Source organism: Zootoca vivipara, chromosome 2 (genome assembly GCF_965207765.1).
Source record: "Zootoca vivipara chromosome 2, rZooViv2.hap1.1, whole genome shotgun sequence".
Classification (NCBI taxonomy): Eukaryota; Metazoa; Chordata; class Lepidosauria; order Squamata; family Lacertidae; genus Zootoca; species Zootoca vivipara.
The window spans coordinates 8,124,879-8,139,405 of NC_142584.1; the positions used below are offsets into that span (position 1 = coordinate 8,124,879).

The 14,527-nt window shown below is 49.1% G+C and overlaps 1 protein-coding gene across 2 annotated transcripts in view; it reads left to right on the forward strand.

Moving 5' to 3' along the window:
* CTDSP2 (CTD small phosphatase 2) overlaps positions 1 to 13,408 on the forward strand; it is a 60,288-nt gene extending 46,880 nt beyond the window's left edge. For both annotated transcript variants that reach the window (XM_035103055.3, XM_035103045.3), the window contains 5 exons: positions 2,917 to 3,018; positions 4,426 to 4,482; positions 7,063 to 7,155; positions 8,047 to 8,232; positions 9,836 to 13,408. In XM_035103055.3, coding sequence (XP_034958946.1) covers positions 2,917 to 3,018; positions 4,426 to 4,482; positions 7,063 to 7,155; positions 8,047 to 8,232; positions 9,836 to 9,961 — 564 coding nt within the window. In that variant the 3' untranslated portion in view covers positions 9,962 to 13,408. The remainder of the gene's footprint in view (positions 1 to 2,916; positions 3,019 to 4,425; positions 4,483 to 7,062; positions 7,156 to 8,046; positions 8,233 to 9,835) is intronic.
* The last annotated feature ends 1,119 nt before the right edge of the window (positions 13,409 to 14,527 follow it).

Sequence of the window (14,527 nt, forward strand, 5' to 3'; positions counted from 1 at the left end):
CATAGGTGTGTGTGCGTGTGCATGTGTGCCCGTGGGTATTTGTGTTTGTGAGTGTGGGAGAAAAGAGACCTTCACTTACTAAGCCAATTTCTCTTCCTGCCCCGTTGCTATCTCCTTTGCGCTGCTATCGAGAGAAGTATCGGCCGCAGACCTCATTCATACAAAGAGCCAGACTTTTTCTGGGGCAGCAGGAGAAGTGGTCACATGGTTGAATGTTTTGCAATGGGCGGGGACGGGGGACTTCTACATGTACCAGACTAGCACACCTGGGAGAATGCTAGCCTGCAGCTCTTCTTGGCAGCTCTCTTCCTGTGCGAAGGGGCTAATGGCCGTGAACCTGCAATTGGAAAAAGGTTGCAGTCCAGCGACAGTATTCCCAGCTCATCAGCGGTGCAGAAGCAGCCTAAGCTGGGGCCGTATTGCAGCGCAATTTTCACAAAAAGACAGTGTTTCTGAATGCAAACTACTGCTGCCTCCTCACTGCAACGTCTCTTTCGGGGCAGGTGCCTCCCCAACGTCAGCCATGTGGAGATTGCTATAAGTAGTTCCCTCTGGTGGATGCCTCCATGTGGGAAGAGCTTCAGGCACAACAATCTTGCCATGCAGTCTAGAAAATTTTCCCCCATGATGCCAATAACTTCCAAGGACAAACGAGAATAAAAATGCACCATTGTGGAGAACATTGCTTGCCCTATCGCAGGCATAGGGAAACTCCGGCCCTCCAGATGTTTGGGACTACAATTCCCATCATCCCTAGCTAACAGGACCAGTGGTCAGGGATGATGGGAATTGTAGTCCCAAACATCTGGAGGGCCGGAGTTTGCCTCTGCCTGCCCTATCGGCATGGTAGGCTTTTGGAAGGGAATGGGATCCCTAGCCACCTTTTGTCTATTTTTATTTATTCAACTTTTGAATTGCAGCATGCCCCTCTATGTTTCACGTTGGCTTTCATGGGTGCATGCATTTCTGAGGTGCTAAACTCCTTTTGCAGCGGGGTTGGTTTTTGAAAAACCATCCTTCCCTATCAGTAAGGTCTGTTCGAAGCAAGAGGTAGCCTCTGCAGTGCTGATTCTGTACTGCAGAAATAGGGAACATGTGACTCTCCAGATGTTGTCGGATGCACCTCTCATTATTCTTGACCATTTGCCATGTTGGCTAACGGGAGCCTGAGTCCAGCAAGATGTGGAGAGCAACAGGGTCCCCACCTGGCGTAGGAACAATTTCTATAAAAATGCCTCCAGGTGCAAAATTGTAGTGATGAAGCTGCAAAACAAGGACTTTATTTACCTTACTTAGAACAAAAGAGGAGTTAGTGCAGCGGTACCTTAGTTCTCAAACTTAATCCATTCCGGAAGTCCGTTCCAAAAGCAAAGCATTCCAAAACCAAGGCGCACTTTCCCATAGAAAGTAATTCAAAATGGGCCAAATTTTGCACCTTAGCTATTAAAAAACGTAAATCTCTTTTATTGAATAACAGATTATAACAATTTGTCCTGCCCTCCGATGATGATATTGCTGATCTTTTGTTTGGAGTTGTGTTGTGTTGTTTTGTATTGCTGGCTCTTGCTGTAATAAAATTGACTGAATGCAAAATGGATTAACCCGTTCCAGACTTTTAAGAACAACCCCTAAAACAGCAATTTAACATGAATTTTACTATCTAACGAGACCATAAAATGAAAGCAATAAACAATGTACTGCAGTCACACAATCAATCAATCAGTAACTGAACTGGGTTCCACACAGTCACAAAAACAAAACAAAAAGCCACAAACATGCAAAATAAAAAGCAAAAACAGACAGACCTCAGCGTAACACTCAAAATGGAAGTGTGGCACTTAAATTGGAAGCGTAACACTCAAAACGGAGCAGGTTTGGCTTCCGAAAAAAAATCGCAAACCGGAACAATTCCGGGTTTGCAGTGTTTGAGTTCCAAGTTGTTTGAGAACCAAGGTACCACGATATTGAGTTTTTTTGTTGTTGTTAACATTTGCAAAGTAAGGAGAGTGCAAAGTTGGGACGACACAAACTCACCCCACCTCTTAATAGGTAGGCTGGTGGGTCTTAAACTGGATGTGGCTATCCTGGAAAGAAATATTAGGACCACAGTACAGAGATTGTTAAATATGTCAACTGGGGGTGCTTCCAGGAAGATGTTCGTTGTAGGATTGGTGCTTTGTTATGCATGCAAGGTTTTTTTTGCAGCATTGACATCATGTCAGTGAAATAAAAATGCCAGCCTATATTCTCCCCCCACCCGAAGCGCACACACACATTATCAGGAAAGCTTCAAGAATGTCATGCCACGAGGTCTAGCGATGGCCATTAGCTCAAGTGACTTTTGACGATAACCCGTTTCTTCATTTGGGGTCATAGCTGATCAAATGCTGTAGTGCACAGGCCTCTTGTACCTTTAATGGTTGTATGGAAGGGCAAATAATTCTCAAGTCCCTTTCTTCTGTGCAATGGTTGAAGAGTCTCAGAAGCCTTATTCTCTATTGCTGCTGGTCAACCTACAAAGCGATGCAAAGCACACATACACGCACTAACCCAGATAACACTTCCCTTCATCCTGATCTGTGCCATTTCAAACTCCTTACGAGGGGTTGCCAGTTACTCTGTAGTCTTAAAACTTTCCTTTAAAAAATAAAAATTGAGAGTTCTACCAAAAATGTGGAAAGATTCATGAGGACCAGAGCCTTAGGCCATTTGAAAGTTTTTGCATAGAAAGTTTCTACTCCTTGTTGGTATTGCCTGTGCTATTCTCTACACACAAGATGGGAAAAGTTTCCTAAAACTAAGTCAGTTTTGAAGGACTTCATAGCAGGCTTCCCCAGTGCTTGAAGCTTATTAAATGTACCTGCAGCAACATGATTCACTGCGCCAATGGCGGCTAAGTTTCCTCTCTTCTTCTAGATTCCTGGGACGTGCCTTCTCCCTGAGGTGACTCAGCAAGACCAGGGCCGAATCTGTGTGGTGATTGATCTGGACGAGACCTTAGTGCACAGCTCCTTCAAGGTGACATTCTAAGGATGCTCCTTTTCTGAGAAGTGGGGGGTCGAGGCAGAAGGCATCCTTGGCCCGCCAGACATTGCTGGACTACAAGTCTAATCATCACTGGCCCATCTGGTTGGGGCTGATGGGAGTTGTAGTTCGGCAACACCTGGAGGGCCACAGGTTCTCCATTGCTGACAGTGCAGGAGAGGACTAGCTTGGTGCAAATCAGCTCCCTCTGAGAACAGCTGCAAAGGGATATGAAGAGGTGAGGGCTTTATGGAGTATCACTGTGTGAAGGATAGGATTGGGGCTTTGGGAGTTAAACAAAAGGACCTCAACTTCATTGTTTTCCTGGTTAGAAGCTTTCTAAACCCAGAGGGTTGTATTCCATGCTGCCTGTACACCAACAGAATGAACTTCTGCTCATGCAATGGGACTTCCCCTTCCCCTTCTCCCCGCTCATAGCCACCCACCCACCCCAGCCATGCACCTTCAGATTCTGTTCCAGATGGTTGTGGAATCTTCTGGAGCGGATTTTGATGTCTCTGCAGGAGGCTGCAAGGGGGAAAGAGAGCAAGGTTAAGTTAATGGGGTCCCACTTGCATGGTGGTGGGTTCTTTGAAGAATCTCCTCGGTTCTCCCATTATTTTAATAAATCAGTTCTGTGTCTACAACCAGTTACTACTGCATACCAGACACACAATGCTGTTGTTCCTGGGAACGGAGAAGGAAGCCTATTTATTCACGGCCGTTTCCATTTCTGCCCTGGGAAGGTGGGTTTTGAACCCTTCTCACCTCACCCCTACACATAAACTCTGCCACTGGAAGAAACTTCTAATATTTGCGTCTCTGGTTCTGATCAGCAAATTCTGAAGAAGCTATCAGAGGACCGAACAGGCAACAGGACTCAGCGATTGATTCCCTGACAAAACATTTGATTCTGTTATTAGGTGCCTTGTTGTTTCAGATAGGAGTGTGGGGGAGCCTTTTATCAACACAAGGGCCACATTCCATTGTGGCAGCCTTCCAGGGGCCACATGGCAGAAGCAAAAGTGGGCAGGGCAACAGATGTGATTCTTGCCTTTGTATGCTAGAATACATCCCAGCCACGCAAAATGACTGAGTTTTCCACACATGCACCCTGGCATTGATGGATGTGGCCTGGGTAAAGTCTCAAAGGACCAGATATAAAGACTTGGAGGGGCTTCATTCAGCCTATGAACCGGAGATTCCCTGCCACTGGTTTGAGTGGACATGACTGTCATTTTAAAAGCGTATGGCTCAGTACTGGTAAATCGAACCAAACCCAGTGAGCATCAGATAGTGTCCTTACGTGCAGAGATTGGCACGACTTATGGATAGAGTGGGGCAGAATTGTGTCGTGTTACCTACCAAAAACTAACATGCACCTTTTATAACATTTCTCAGCCAATCAACAATGCTGACTTCATAGTGCCTGTTGAAATAGAGGGGACAACCCACCAGGTAAGGATGCTGTTGCTGGGGAGGAAGTTCCTCTACCCACCCACCTTGCCAACAGTCTTGGGTTCTCATTGGCATCTGTTCTGGAAGTGGGGCAGCAGGGGAAGGGAACAGTCTCATTTTATGAGCCAAGGAGACCCCCTTCCATTTTGGCGCTGTAAAGAAGAGGAGGAAGACCATTCTATGAAGGCTTCGGCCTGGTTCAAGTAATCCAGGATAGGCTGTTACCAGGCAACACGGCCTATTCTTGATTACTTGTTTCAGGAGGTAGCTGCTTCCAGCGGATGTTTAAGGAGGAATGGCCTGGATCGACTGCGTGGCAGCGAGAGCTCCGGGAGAGAGAAATGCGACCAGCTGAAAACGGGTGGGGAATCCTTGAGGAATCTTGATGTGCTTTGCGGCATTTATGCTTCTTTGATGTATTCCGCTCACCACAATGCCTGTGGCAGCTTGTATTCATTTAAAATGCATCTAAGCACGCTAAGGGGGACGCGGGTGGCGCTGTGGGTTAAACCACAGAACCTAGGGCTTGCCAATCAGAAGGTCGGCGGTTCGAATCCCCACGATAGCGTGAGCTCCCATTGCTTGGTCCCTGCTCCTGCCAACCTAGCAGTTCAAAAGCATGAAGTGCAAGTAGATAAATAGGTACCAATCCGTTGGGAAGGTAAACAGCATTTCCTTGTGCTGCTCTGGTTTGCCAGAAGCGGCTTAGTCATGCTAGCCACATGACCCGGAAGCTGTACGCTGGCTCCCTTGGCCAGTAAAGCAAGATGAGTGCCGCAACCCCAGAGTCATCCATGACTGGACCTAATGGTCAGGGGTCCCTTTACCTTTAAGCACGCTAAAGGGCAGTTGTTTCCCTATCCATCAATAAGGATGCTGGTGACTTGCAGAAGTCAGCTGGTAGTTCGCCACACCTCAACCAGCAAAACAGCCTCTTCCAGAGTCCCCAGTTAAGGAAAAAGCTCCTCTCCCATACATTTCAAAGTAGCAAAGTGTTTATTATCTACAGACACGAGACAAAGCTAAAACATACAGTACTGTCTACTATAGACAACTCTTCTGGTCTCTGAAGTAAAGATGGATGGATATGTACAGAGAATTCCAATAATACTATATCACCCTGCTAGCTAACGCTGCTATGTAAAACTCCCAGCCTCTTCCCCTGACTCTCACAGATTCAAACAGCACAGGGCATGGACAAGACAAGACGGCATAATGAAAACAATGCCCTAGAGACTGTTATACCCATCTCTATGCACATTTCATATTTCCTGAAGCAATGGGAGGGCAAACGACTCAAGCAGTCAACCTAGCTGATTTTGCTAGGGTAACCCGGTGCAATTGGTACCCTTCTCTCAGAACATCCAGACATAGGGGATGTGCTCCTCAAGAAATGAGTCCAGGCACACAGTAATTTAACCCATTGTTCACATTACACCACTAAAGGGGAGGTATTTTTTTTTACTTGCCTCAGTTTTTCTTTATGATAGCCATGTCACACAAAAAGGAGTGGAGCTTATGTCCTGTTCAATGTTAAAGGGTTAACACTGAAGGGAATAAAACGGCAAGCCACCGGGAAGTTGTGGGTTTGTGCCACACTGTCTGAAATGAGCACACTGCCCATGCAGCTAGTTCTCAGGGTGGACACCTCCTGAACACAGAGCCTGAGACCAAAAAAGTGTTTCAGTCTTATAGGGCCAAGCCTCTATAAGTCAGACCCCAGGGCCTTAACTCTCTTTCACCCCCTCTTGGAAGTCTTTTTCTTAGCCAATATACATCAGACTATGAAGTGGCTGTTTCGATTCGCTGTTGGTGATCCTAAGAGTGCCATCCTGCCTCCCTGTCAAAACTTGGCTCACGAGGGGCTGGATCCAGTTCCCCACCTTGTGTTGTAGTGCCCAAATCTGCTCAGTGGGACAGAGCAGTGTTTTCCCCAGTTTAGATACCTGAGGCATGTTCTCTGTCTGCGTTACAGTCTATTTCAGGGGTCAGCAAACCTTTTCAGCAGGGGGCCGCTCCACTGTCCCTCAGACCTTGTGGGGGGCCGGACTATATTTTGAAAAATAATAATGAATGAATTCCTATGCCCCACAAGTAACCCAGAGATGCATTTTAAATAAAAGGACACATTCTACTCATGTAAAAACAGCAGACAGGCCCCACAAATAACCCAGAGATGCATTTTAAAGAATAGGACACATTCTACTCATGTAAAAACATGCTTATTCCCGGACCGTCCGCGGGCCGGATTGAGAAGGCGATTGGGCTGCATCCGAGCCCCCAGGCCTTAGTTTGGGGACCCCTGGTCTATTTGTTCTATTGATACTCTGTCTTTCCTCAAAGTGGGAGTGGGGAGGGAAGAAGCAGGCTGGTGTAAGGGGGAGGTTATGGGAGAAAAGCAATGAGCAGGGGGAATCCTCTCTCCTCCCATCGCTTCTCCCCTGCAAATGTTTCCTGCAGCCATGTGCTTTGGCCAATGCAACACTGAATCCAAGTCTTTCACAGTAGCGTGTTCACTCCAGCTGTAAGGTGGGTTGTGGATCCCTTCATGCATTCCTCACCTCTGCTGCTCACTTCTAGGTGTACGTGCTGAAAAGGCCATTTGTCGATGAGTTCCTGAGGCGGATGGGGGAGCTGTTTGAGTGTGTGCTCTTCACGGCCAGCTTGGCGAAGGTGAGAAGGATGAGGAGGGAGAATAATAATGATTTATTTATACCCCGCCCATCTGGCCGGGTTCCCCCAGCCACTCTGGGCGGCTTCCAACAAAACATTAAAATACAGAAATCCATCAAACATTAACAGTTTCCCTAAACAGGGCTGTCTTGATATGCCTTCTAAAGGTCTGGTAATTGTTGTTCTCTTTGACCTCTGGTGGGAGGGCATTCCACGGAGCAGGTGCCACTACCGAGAAGGCCCTCTGCCTGGTTCTCTGTAACTTGGCTTCTCGCAGCGAGGGAATCGCCAGAAGGCCCTCGGCACTGGACCTCATGGTGTGCCGTGTCCCTTTCAGCTCGGAAGATAATCTGGAGGTGAATATAGACTATTCGCTCTCTCTGTCTTGCTAGAAGACTGGTTTGGGAGCAGCTTTGACTTGGGCTAAACTTGGAGTATTGCTGAAACTTTAGAGCTGTGTATAACCCTGTGCATTTTTTAAAATCCAAATGCTGCAGCAAGAAACACTTGGCCTATTGGTACTTGAATAAATTGTGCAAAATGTCAAGTTTGCATATAGTTGTTGGTTTTTGCTTCTCCTAACTGTGAGGAAGAGTGAAGGACCATGCAGATTATTCAAATCTCCACCACTAACTGACCCCTGGAAGTTCTGCTCAGCCCCTTGCTGGCTTCCGAAATTGCATTGGGCATCGCTGAGATCTCCAAATCCACAGTGACTTGAAACTTAAAATAAGTAAATAAATTCCATGCCAGATTCCAAATTCCATGTTTGCACTATCTGGCCAGAGGTGGGTAGAGCCCTGCCTGTTCTCCTGATTCCCCCATGTTGGGTTTCTTGCTTTCTTATGCTGAGCCCTAGTCTTCACACACTCCTGTTATCACTCTGTTCAGTATGCTGACCCCGTAACTGACCTGCTAGACAAGTGTGGAGTCTTCCGAACCCGCCTCTTCCGAGAGTCATGCGTGTTCCACCAGGGCTGTTACGTTAAGGACCTCAGCCGTTTGGGGCGTGATCTGCGCAAAACCTTGATCCTGGACAATTCTCCTGCCTCCTACATCTTCCATCCAGAGAATGCGGTGAGCATGCCTTCAGGAGGGGTGGGTGGGTCCCCCATAAGCAGTTATTCAATAGTAGCTGGTGTTGACTTTTGACTTACCTTGGCAGGAAAGCGGCAAAGGCTCTTTAAATCATGAGTAACACTTGAGTTTTTGATAGGTTAGTTGGTTGGTTGGTTTAAAAATCTTTAATAATAGTTACATCGACACTAGGTGAAAGAAGCTCTCTTAAATAAAACATTCCCCATTGTTTCTCACCCCTGCCTTTTAAGATGGTGCTGACTGCAACACTTGTGTGCTAGGTAAAGGTAAAGGGACCCCTGACCATTAGCTCCAGTCATGACCAACTCTGGGGTTGCGGTGCTCATCTCGCATTATTGGCCGAGGTAGCCAGCGTACAGCTTCCAGGTCAAAGCATGACAAAGCCGCTTCTGGCGAACCAGAGCAGCGCACGGAAAAGCCGTTTACCTTCCCACTGTAGCGGTACCTATTTATCTACTTGCACTTTGACGTGCTTTCGAACTGCTAGGTTGGCAGAAGCTGGGACTGAGCAATGGGAGCTCACCCCGTTGCGGGGATTTGAACCGCCGACCTTCTGATCAGCAAGCCCTAGGTTCTGTGGTTTAACCCAGAGCCACCCGCGCCCCTTGTGTGCTAGGTAGGGTCATTCAAAACATGTTTCTTCTCTCTCTCTCTCTCTCTCTCTCTCTCTCTCTCTCTCTCACACACACACACACACACACACACACACACACACACACACACTTCTGAAGTGGTAAATTCTCAGGAAGGCTGACTGTACCACATCATTTCCCCCTTCAAATCTACTTCTTTTCTCATTACTCCAGCCAGCTCAACCCCAAAAGTTCTCCAGCGCGTGAAATATTCTCCCAAACCTATCCAACAGAGCACAGCTGCAAGGTTTTCCAGGTGACAATTCATAGCTGTGGCCATAATTGTAGGAGTGAGTGAGCAGTTAGTATTAGTGTAACTAGTTTCATCTACAACGATTACCTTTCGTGCACCCTGTTTAAAAATTAAGTCTTGTATTGTCACCGTATTTTGAATATTCGCCTGAATACTTCCCAAAGCTCTTTAAATACATGGAGTTTTTTTTAACATGTGCCTGATGTGAGAGCAGATCTGTCTCTTCTGAGGGGATGTAGCCACATTTCATATTAATAGCCAAGTGATTACTGCAGCGTTTGAATTCTGCTCCCAGGTCTTCCCGGGTCTTCCTGGTTCCTTCCAATTTCCCCAAAACATTAGGTCTCTGCTTCCTAATGGTGTAGCTCTCCTAATGGAGAGGCAGTGTGGTGTAGTGGTTAAGAGCAGTAGATTTGTAATCTGGGGAACCAGGTTCGCGTCTCCGCTCCTCCACATGCAGCTGCTGGGTGACCTTGGGCTAGTCACACTTCTCTGAAGTCTCTCAGCCCCACTCACCTCACAGGGTGTCTGTTGTGGGGGAGGAGGGGAAAGGAGATTGTTGGCCGCTTTGAGACTCCTTCGGGTAGTGATAAAGCGGGATATCAAATCCAAACTCTTCTTCTTCTTCTTCTTCCTATCTATACGCACCGCAGTGCTCCCGACTGACTTCTCCTTGCCCTTTTCGATTTCCCCCTAGGTGCCAGTCCAGTCCTGGTTTGATGACATGGCCGACACCGAGCTGCTGAACCTGATCCCGATCTTTGAGGAGCTGAGCGAAGCGGAGGATGTCTACACCAGCCTGGGCCAGCTGAGGGCGCCCTAAGGCCTTTCCTATGCCCACAAAGGAACTTTTTCACTCAGTGCCTTCAGTACTGGCCTGGAGGGGAAGGGGGAGCCGTGGGGACGGTTCTCCGCAACCCCACCGCAAGGCAGATGCAAGCACTTTGGAGGCAATAACCTGAACGGCCGCCCCACTGGACAGCGCCAGAGCAGTTTCCAACCAGGGTATGGCAGGATCCCAGAGCCTCTGGCCTTTCCTCCAAAAGCAGGGTCACCCAAGGCCCCGTCCCCAACAGCGCTCGTATCTATGCACTGCGAGGATACAGGGAGCATTGTGAAGGCGCACCATTTCTCCAGGGCTCGGCTTCCTCCATTCGCTGCAGGGTGGTTAGTTCTGGGTGTGGTTTGTGCAGTGTAAGCTGCCTGTTCCCCCTGCCTACCCTCTCCTCTCCTCCTCTAAAGCAATGCCAAATGTCTTGGCTGACCCTTCTTCTTTTGGGATTACAAAAGCTATATGCCTCCTCGCTCCCTCTTAGATGCTCCTGAGAGTGCTGCTTACCCAGGACCTGGGGCACAGCCATGGGGCCTAGCAGTTTTGCCGCCTTATCTCCCAGGAAGGCTGCGCAGGGCAGGGCACGGAGGTGGCTCTCCAATACTTCTGTCCTAGCCAGGTGTCTTTCTGAGGGATCCTCTCCTTCAGCTGCTCAGGCCACTGGATTCCTCGGAGGAGAGGCTTTCCTCGCCTTGGATACCTGGTTAGAGAGAGGGGGGAAAGTATCTCCCCCCTTTTTTGGTCCTATTCCCTTCCAGGGTTTCCCCTTCAGAGCAGTAGTGAACCCACAATTTCAGGGGTCTTTGTCCCTAATTGTCCTGTTGGCTTTTGGGAAGCCTTTAACTTGTTTTTATACTGTGTCTTGTGATTTGGGTTCAGCCTGTAGGGTTCAGCCCCAGAGGGGAAGGGACTCTTTCAGAAACCCTCTTAACGTTAAAAAAAAAAGAAACCGTGGCACGAGCATAGAAAAGGACTGAGGCTAAGTCAGCCGGCCCATTCCCACAAACTCCACATCGGTTGAGGACCGATGCTGCAGAGATTGCCATATTGCTGCGCTCTGGCCTATTTTTGCTTCTTGGGTGGGGTGGGGGGGACACACAGACCAGGTCACAGGGTTACTTTAAACCTGCCTCAGCACCTTCCCTCAGTGTGAATTGCTAGCTTTGAAGGACAGGAGGGTGCCTGTGGGTGGCTTTCTGCGGCGGGTGCAACAGAGGCACCCTGCCTTTCCCGCTCAGGACTCGTTCTAGGCTCCATCGCCGTAACTTGAAAAGCCCGGCCCCTCGGGTGGCCTCAGGGAATCATGAACTAGCGTGTTAGAAGCTGGCGGTGGGCAGGGGACGGCCTGCTCCATTGTCTCGTGGTGTTCGTTGGGAGAGCAAGGGGAATGTCGCCACAGCCTCTGCTCATGAAGAGACAGAGAGCCTCTCTTTTTCTGCCAGGCTTTCTTAGGAAACGGCCCCCAGAGAAGCCAGCTGGGCCTTTTTGCCACACTCTTCCCCTCAGCATTTTCACGGCGGCACCAGCTCTCGAGAAACCCAAACGTAGATGTTGATATTGCTTGGGAGCGGCCGCCGCCTCTCCCTTTCTGGGTCTCCCCCCAGCAATATGGTACGCTGCCTTTCCTAGTCGTGTCTCTTAACGTTCTGTGAACAAGTGCTTTCGAAGTGCCATTGGTGGCAACCAAATACCCGCAGCTCAGCCATCTTGCTTCTCTCCCTCCCGCTCCCGTAAGCAATACATTGCAAGTGACTCCATGCTTAGCCGTTGTGGGGGGTGGGGGCAGGATGGGGCCATTCAGGGTTCTTTTTGTTTCTTTCTGGTGCTGCCTCCTTGATTTGGACGCAGGGGGGCAGGTAGCGTGGGTCACCTCGCCACCTGGGGGGGGGGGCAGGAAGCTAAAAAACAAAACCAGGGGTGAGAGAACCTGTGGCCCATCCAGATGTTGCTGGACTTAGGAGACTTATCACCCCTGACAGTTGTCCGTAGCGGCTGACAGGAGTTTGGGGCCCAACAACATCTGGAAGGCTTCCTCCCTGCGCAACAGGACCAAAGCTTTACAATCCTTGTTGTTGGCTGAGTGAGCAGGCACCTCTTAGCCTGGCCAAAGTGCTTCTTGAAGTTTCAGTCGCCATTTTTTAAGTGTGAGGATTGGCTACTCCTTGACCTGTGTGTGTGTGTGCGCGTGTGCGTGCGTGCGTGTGTCTCTCTCTCTGTGTGTGTGCTAGGCCTCAAATGGTGCTTGAGAGGACTCTGCGGCTGCTGCTTCTCTTTCCTCCTCTTGCTGGCCTTGCTTCCACTCTCTTTGCCTCAGCAGCTGTGGAGAGGCTAATGGAGGTGACACACAAGTCCCTAACTTCATGGAGGGAAGAGTTTCTTCTTGTAGTTCTGTTTTCTCCACGACACACACCAGTGAGAGAGCTTTAAATGCTGCAAAGTTAATGTGTGCTAGAAAGAACAAAAACCCATTGTTTTCCTTCCTGGTTGAGCCTATCCTCCTTTGGCAGCCACGCAACCTGCCCGCTGTTGTCCTGGCCCTTCCTTCAACCTGCTCCTTTTGCTCAGCTCAGCTCCGAAACCCCTTCACTCGATGGGAAAACATTGCACTCCTGTTTTCTACACTCCTCCACCTTGGCTGGTGAAATGTGCTCCAGAATTTCTCCTCCGTCCCAGTCACGGGACTTAAGATTTGGGCAAACGGGTGGAAGTTTTGTCAGTCACAGTGTGGTGGGATCTGTGCGGAGCAGGTTTTGGGCTAAGGAGGCTGATGCATGATAAATTAAACTGAGCACTCCCAGTTTCAACAAGCTTGTTGAAAGTAATGTGGAACCGCAAAATCTGCCGAGCGATGGAACAAGCTTGGCTGTGTGAATTAACTCGAGGGCTGAGTCTGCTGATGCCCATTCCCACTCTGCATGAGGCTTCCTTGCCCTGTTTAATAGCCATGATGATAACCTGAGTCCAATTGCCAATGTTGGGATTGTGCCTTGATCAAACCCAGCTGACGATTAGGGTGAAGCACCATCGAAGAGGCAGCCCTAATGCTTAATCAGGGGTGTGCCTTTTAGGGGTGCTCTGCATACTCCTCCCATGAAAGTAAACACACACACACACACACACACACACACACACACACGAGAGAGAGTCTTTTGCTGTTCCTCTCGCATCCCTTCTTTTCAGACATGCATAGCGGGTGGCTTTTGAGTAACAGAGCCCAGGGCTTCCCCCTTCTGTCCCCACTTCGTAGAAGTATGAAAACATCAATTGCCTTAGTCATGTGTCCTCACTTGCTGGGTGGTTTTTCTTTTTTTAAAATTTTGTTTTAATTGAAAAAAAAAAGATATCCCAAAACTTGAAGCCGGCACTGCTGCCATTTCGATCTCTTTCTATTTTTGGAATCTTTGTATTAACTGCAAATTAAAGAAATAATAAAAGAGAGCAGGTGTGCGTCTTCTCTTTTTCCTAAGTCTTTGAGCAGGGTGGGTTCTGGAGGCCTAATGCAATATCCTTTTGAAGCTGGGCGGCAAATTTCGGGAGGTAAAATTTCCCCCAGCTGCAGAAAATAATCTAGCTCTGAAAGCACCACAGGCAAGGTTGGTTCACACATGACAACTGGAATAACAGGTGAGAGCTTAGGAGTCACAAAGGGAGCTTAGGAGCATCTCAATGCAATTCTTGTCCTTGGAGAGCAAATTTGCACATTTGCCACCCTTTACGATATGAGAAATCAAGTGATGCAGGGGGGTACAGTCAGTCATTTGTTAAAAGTTACTGAGTGCTATAATCCAAAGACATGGATAAGACCAGGCCCGGTGCGTCCATTTAAGTGGACTAGGCCATTGCCTAGGGCGCCAAAATGGAGGGGCGCTGCCAAGCCTGCCCCGCAATACCCCCACGCCGCCGCCTGCCCGCTCGCTCCCCGAGGAGCTCACAGCGTCCCCTCCGTGGGCGGGAGGAGCGCGAGCCAAAAGAGAGCTCAGCGCCCTCCCGCCCACGGAGGGGACACTGTGAGTTCCTCAGCGGCTGCAGCGAGCAAGCGGCGGCAGCGCCCGCAGCTGAAATCTTCAGCTATGGGCGCTGCTGCCGCCGCCGCCCCTCACTCGCTGCAGCCACCGCCGCTGAGGAGATCAAAGCGTCCCCTCCACAGGCTGGAGGGCGCAGAGCTCCCCTCTTGGCCCGTGCTCCTCCCGCCAATGGAGGGGACATAGGGCATAGCTGCCAAGTTATCCCTTTTTTAAAGGGATTTCCCTTTATGCTGAATAGGCTTCCTCGCGAGAAAAGGGAAAACCTGGCAGCTATGCATAGGGGCATCAGCGGTGTGCGTGCGTCATGACGCATGCGCACCGGGGGGGCGTCAGAAGGTGTTTTGCTTAGGGCGCAAAAAGCCCTAGCACCGCGCCTGGATAAGACTACCCTGGGGGGAGTGGAGAGGGGTGGTGGTGGAGAGAAGCAGAAAGCATTTTAATTTTTAGAATTCGGATGAAGGTTTGCTCTCCTCCAACTTCATCCCTTGATTTTTCACTTACCAACTGATGAACTCCATGTGCAAAACCAACT